Consider the following 6,518-nt stretch of genomic DNA (forward strand, 5'->3'; position numbering starts at 1 on the left):
GTTGCCTATGTTCTCCTCTAGAATTTTGATGGATTCCTGTCTCACATTGAGGTCTTTCATCCATTTGGAAAAAAAAATAATAACAAAGTTTTATAAAACTAGATGTGCTTATGAATATTTGTTACATGGTAAACTCTCAATAAATGCTGCTTTTCTAGGAACATTATTATTTTTTATCACCATCAAAATCATTATTTTATAGGAAGCCTTCTGTAAATTCTCATGTTCCCTTCCATGACTAAGGAACATGCCTGATGCTCTGTGCAAACCTAGTTATATAGCTCAGCTCTCAAAAGAAATAGAAATCAGTGCCTATACCCAATATGATGCCCTTACTTCAAAAAGGTTTCTGTGCTCTTTTAGGAACAGGAAAATAAAGATGCTATGGCCCCACATGATTTCAGAAGTAATTTTTTGATAGATTAAAAATTAAGGATAGAGATAAAAAAAGACGTTATCTGTGCCTTTCCAAGGACAACTCTGCTTGACTCTAGAGGCTACACTCTTAAATTCTATATTGCCTCTTCCTGGCATCTTCCTAGAAAGAATAACTTCTGGTTTAAAAAAAAAATATATATATATATATATATATATATATATATAGAGAGAGAGAAGAGAGAGAGAGAGAGAGAGAGAGAGAGGAAAGATTTTCTAGGTTCAAAACATGGTAAGACCTCACCGCCCCAAACAGTACCTGTTTAAAAGCCTCAGTCTAATATAATATCACATATCTTAAAAGTTATCCAAACAAAACAAAACTGTATTTACGATCAAAGGCATAGCCTTTAAACTGCTATCAATAAATGGACAAAGGAAAGAAGTTCCAGAGACCCAACTATTTCAATTAGTATATTACAATTGGTCAATTCACTATGCAGTGTGAAAGGAGTTTTCTGTTGACTGGTGATTTATATAAAAAATCAGCCAAAGATCTATCATGCAAAAATAAATAAAGAAAATATTAAATAAGTAAGGAATAAAAAAGAAAAGGGTATATCAGCAGCAACTTGAAGAAGCTGGGAGGCAGGAGTAGCAAAAAGCAGCGTATATTAAAAGAAGATAGTTAACAATGAAGAGACAAAAGAAAACCTGCTTGCTAGTGTAGTTAAGGGTGGGATAATGATTGAGAGTATATTGACCACATTAATATCATAGTAGGTATGAGAAGCTAGTAAATGCATAATAGGGCCTCAATAAAGTGCCTCTGAAGACCAGATATCTCTATGGACACAAGGTGACCTATATTAGAATAAACAATAAATCTCAACTGATAACATGTGCACAAGCAGCACAGCAGAAATGGGTGCAGCGTGAAAATCATCAAACTATCTCCCTTCAAGGAGAGAAAGGAGCAGAAATGGAAAATGGAAAAGGAAAAGCAACCAAGAACTAAAAGAAAAAAAGAGAATTACAGATCTAAATGATATTTATAGGGATAGGTAACATATATTGATTGTTTCCTAGGTGCAAGATACACAATTAAATGTTTTATTGCTCTATACTATTTAATGCAGCAACCCTGCAAGTGAAGTACTACTATTACATTCATTTTACAAATGAAGAAGCTGAATAGTAAAAAAGTAACTTAGACTTAGCTTTATCTGATGCCAGAGTTTATAATCTTAAACGTTATGTTGTCCCTTCTCTGTGTCTTCCCCCAAAAAACTAGTGCTTGATTTTTAAAATAGATTTCCAATCATTAAAACTCTGGATAATCAAATTAGAAGACCCAGGCCATGTCCTGTGTGAATGGTTTTTAAAGTCCTCTTATCTTTGTCCCAGTGCTCACTGAGTAGGTGAAAGATTTTTATTAGGCAATATATTTGACCTAATCGTGTGACTTTTCAGAAGGATGGCTTTGGCATTTCAAAATGAGATGGAGCATTAGACAGCTACATATAGTTGGTATTAAAAAAAAAAAGACAGCAATTTATGATGCTGGAAGAGAATGCTATTTTTTCCAGGAAAAAAAATATATATCCCGAAAGTTACCTGGACATATTATATATTTGCAATACTAATAAAACTGAACCCCTTTTTGGGGGGGTGCTATTTATTTATGACAAATATTCCACATCCATGATCCTCTCCAGTCAGAATTTCTTTGAAATGATGATGTTGGTCTTGGCCAAGTGGAGGATGGAGTCATCTGACTCATGCAACCTGCAAATGACTCCACAGATAGTGTAAATTTTAAACTGGCCATTGAACCTACCTGTCACCTTGTCAACTTCAGCCATGTTCATCTGGATGGACACAGGGCCCTTGGAGCCCATGATGGAGCTGGTGGTGGAGCATCTCCACAGCATGTACAGGTCCACAAACTCCCCGGCATCTTTCTGCATGTGGAGGGTGCACCTGCTGCCACTGCCACAAGCGGGAGCACAGAAAAGCAAAACTGAACACATTTGGCAATAATTGCTAACCCTGATTTTTTTTAAGTGCCTGTCAAAAAATTATTCCCACACACATCAATAATCCTCTCTAAACACAGACACACCTGGGTGGCTCAGTTGTTTAAAGGTCTGCCTTCAGTTCATGTCATGATTCCACAGTCCTGGTATGGAGCCCCAGACCTGTGCCCTCCTGGGCAGAGAGCCTGTTTCTTCCTCTGCCCCTCACCACGCTCGTGCCTCTCTCTCGAGCACTCTCTTCCTCTCTCTCTAAAATACATAAATAAAGTCTTTAAGTAAGTAAATAAATACACAGAGACACACATGTGCATGCACATATAGAGTACAATGGAACTTTAAGTACAATAAGGATAGACTATCAATTCTTCCATGTACCGGCCTGAACCAGGGTTTGGCAGGAAGTGAACTGGGTTGGAGATCACACAGACCTGCTTGGAGATATGGAGAATCCCTAGCAAAAATCATTTGTAATATGGTGCTAGGGGATCTGGAGGGCTATTGAAATGGGCAGTAGCAAAGATTCAAGGAAGCAAACCTTCAACTTCATACAAGTCTATCAGCAAATTATGGGGGTAAAGACTTGACCACTGCATTTAACAAAAAGAATAACCTCAGGAAGGACCATGGGAAAGCAAACAGGGCTGTTGTTCCTCAGGAACCTACTTTAGAGGCCTGGAACTTAAATTTAAAACCCAGGCAAGGTTTATTACAGTGACATGGATTAGAAATTTACTTTTTAAAGTTTTTATTTAAATTTCAGTTAGTTAACATACAGTGTAATATTAGTTTCAGGTGTACAATATAGTGATTCAACACTTCCATACAACACCTGGTGCTCATCACAACAAGTGATGCTTCTTAATCTCCATCACCTATTTAGCCCATGCCCCCCCACCCTCTCCAATTACCTCTGGTAACCGTCAGATTGTTCTCTATAGTTAAGACTCTGTTTCTTGGTTTGCCTCATTCTCTTTTTTCCCCTTTGCCCATGTGTTTCTTAGACTTCATATATAAGTAAAATCATATGGTATTTGTCTTTCTTTGGCTTATTTTGCTTAGCATAAAACTGTCTAATTCATTCCTTGTCATCACAAATGGCAAGATTTCATTCTTTTTTATGGCTGAGTAATATTCCATTGTATATAAATAAAATCTTTATCCATTCATTGGTAGATGGACACTTGGACTATTTCCATAATTTGGCTGTTGTAGATAATGCTGCTGTAAACATCTGGGTGCATGTATCACTTCAAATTAATATTTTTGTATTCTTTCAGTAAATACCTAGTAGTGCAATTATTTTCCAGAGAGTCTGCACCAGTTTCCATTCCCACAAACAGTGCAAGAGGGTTCCCCTTTCTCCACATCCACATCAACACCTGTTGTTTCATGTGTCCTTAATTTTAGTCACTCTGACAGGTGTGAGGTGATCTCTCATTGTAGTTGCATTTCCCTGATGATCAGTGATGTTCATCATCTTTTTATGTGCCTGCTGGCCATCTGGATGTCTTCTTTGGAGAAATGTCTATTCATGTATTCTGCCTATTTTTTAACTAGATTATTTGGTTTTGGGGTGTTGAGTTTTATATATTCTTTATATATTTTGGATATTAATCCTTTATCAGGTATGTCATTTGTAAATATCTCCTCCCATTTCATACATTGCCTTTTAGTTTTGTTGATTGTTTCCATCACTGGGCAGATGCTTGTTATTTCGATGTAGTTTCAATACTTTATTTTTGCTTTTGTTTCCCTTGCCTTAGGAGACATCGAGAAATAAGTTTCTAAGGCCGATGTCAAAGAGGTTATTGCTGTATTCTTCTCTAGGATTTTCACAGTTTCAGGTCTCACATTTAGGACTTTAATCCATTCTGAATTTATTTTTGTGTATGGTGTAAGAAAGTGGTCCAGTTTCTTTATTTTTTATGTTGCTGTCCAGGTTTCCCAGCACCATTTGTTGAAGAGACTGTCTTCCTCCCCCCCATTGGGTATTCTTTCCACTTTACTGAAGATTGACCATATAACTGTGGGTTCATTTCTAGGTTTTCTATTCTGTTCTATTGATCTATGTGTCTGTTTTTGTGCCAGTACCATGCTGTTTCAATCACTACAGCTTTGTAATACAACTTGGAGTCCAGAATTGTGATGCCTCCAGCTTTGATTTGGTTTTTTAAGAATGCTTTAGCTATTTGGGGTCTTTTGCAGCCTTTTCTATACAAATTTTAGGATTTTTTTTCTAGCTCTGTGAAAAATGTTGTTGGTATTTTGATAGGGATTGCATTAAATATGTAGAATACTTTGGGTAGTATAGACATTTTTAACAATATGTGTTCTTCCAATCCATGAGCATGGAATATCTTTTGACTGCTTTCTGTTTTCTTAAATTCCTTTCATCATTGATTTATAGTTTGCAGAGTACAGGTTTTTCAACTCTTTAGATAGTTTTATTCGTAAGTATCTTATTATTTTTGGTGCAATGGTGAAGGGGATTGATTCCTTAATTTCTCTTTCTGCTGCTTCATTATTGGTGTATAGAAATTCAAAAGATTTCCGTACATTGATTTTGTATTCTGTCAATTTACTGAATTCATTTATCAGTTCTAGCAGTGTTTTGGTGGAGTCTTTTGGGTTTTCTATATAGAGTATCATGTCATTGGCAAATAGTGAAAATTTTACTTCTTCTTTGTAGATGTAGATACCTGTTATATCTTTTTTGTTGTCTGATTGCTGTGGCTAGGACTTCTAGTAATGTGTTGAATAACAGTGGTGAGAGTGGACCTCCCCGTCTTGTTCCTGACCATAGAGGAAAGCTCTCGATTTTTTCCTGATTGAGGATGATATTAGCTGTGGGTTTTTCATAAAAGACCTTTATTTTGTTGAGTTATATTTCCTCTAACCCTACTTTGTTGAGGGCTTTTTTTTTTTTGGTGAATGGATGTTGTACTTTGTCAAATAATTCCTCTGAGTCTATTGAGATGATTATATGATTTTTATCTTTCTATTATTGATGTGATACATCACCTTGATTGATTTGTGAATCCTGAAGTACCCTTGTGACCCAGGAATTAATCTCACTTGATCATGGTGAATGATTATTTTTTAACGTATTGTGGGATTTGGTTTGCTAGTTGCATTGAGAATTTTTGCATCTATGTTCATCAGAGATATTGGCCTCTAGTTCTCTTTTTGGTGGTGTCTTTATCTGGTTTTGTAATGAGCCTAATGTTGGCCTCAAAGAATGAATTTGGAAGTTTTCCTTCCTTTTTTATTTTTTGGAATAGTTTGAGAATAATAGGTATTATGTTTTCTTTAAATGTTTGGTAGAATTCACCTGTGTAGCCTTCTGCTCCTGGACTATTGTTTGTTGGGAGCCTTTTGATTACTGATTCAATTTCTTTGCTGGCTATAGGTCTGTTCAAATTTTATATTTGTTCTGCTTCAGTTTTTGTACTTTGCATGTTTCTAGGAATTTATTCATTCTTTTAGGTTGTCCAATTGGTTGGCATATATTTTTTTCATAATATTGTCATTGTTTGTACTTCTGTGGCTTGTTTTTCCTCTCATTTGTGATTTTATTTATTTGGGTCCTTTCTGTTTTTACTTAGATAAGTCTGACTACAATTTTATCAATTTCATTAATTATTTCAAAGAACCACCTGCTGGCTTCATTTATCAGCTCTATTGGGTTTTTGTTTTGTTTTGTTTTTATTCTTTAGTTTCTATGTCATTTATTTCTGCTATTTCCTTCTTTCTGCTATCTTTAGGCTTTGTTTCTTGCTCTGTTTCTAGCTCCTCTAGGTATAAGGTTCGATTGATAGTTGAGATTTTTCTTGCTTCTTGGGGTAGGCCTGTATTGCTTTTAAATTCCCTCCTAGAACTGCTTTTCCTGCATCCCAAAGGTATTGGACTTTTGTGTTTTTATTTTCATTTCCTACCACATTTTTTCATTTCTTTTTATATCCTGGTTTTCATTCACTTTTATTAGCATGTTATTTAACCTCCATGTATTTGTGATCTTTCCAGATTTTTTCCTGTGGTTTACTTCTAGTTTCATAGCATTGTGGTCAGAAAAGGTGCATGGTATAACTTTGATTTTCTTGAATT

The 6,518-nt window shown here is 35.5% G+C and overlaps 1 protein-coding gene across 1 annotated transcript; it reads right to left on the bottom strand.

The window, feature by feature from the left end:
- Positions 1 to 2,093: 2,093 nt before the first annotated feature.
- Positions 2,094 to 2,610, bottom strand: LOC100477856 (40S ribosomal protein S21-like). The gene is made up of 2 exons (XM_034649127.1): positions 2,501 to 2,610; positions 2,094 to 2,367 (listed from the first exon to the last, which is right to left on the bottom strand). Exon 2 carries the CDS (start codon positions 2,343 to 2,345, stop codon positions 2,094 to 2,096), a length of 252 nt encoding a protein of 83 aa, XP_034505018.1. The 5' UTR covers positions 2,346 to 2,367; positions 2,501 to 2,610.
- Positions 2,611 to 6,518: the final 3,908 nt, after the last annotated feature.

This window comes from Ailuropoda melanoleuca, chromosome X, assembly GCF_002007445.2.
Source record: "Ailuropoda melanoleuca isolate Jingjing chromosome X, ASM200744v2, whole genome shotgun sequence".
NCBI classification, from domain to species: Eukaryota; Metazoa; Chordata; class Mammalia; order Carnivora; family Ursidae; genus Ailuropoda; species Ailuropoda melanoleuca.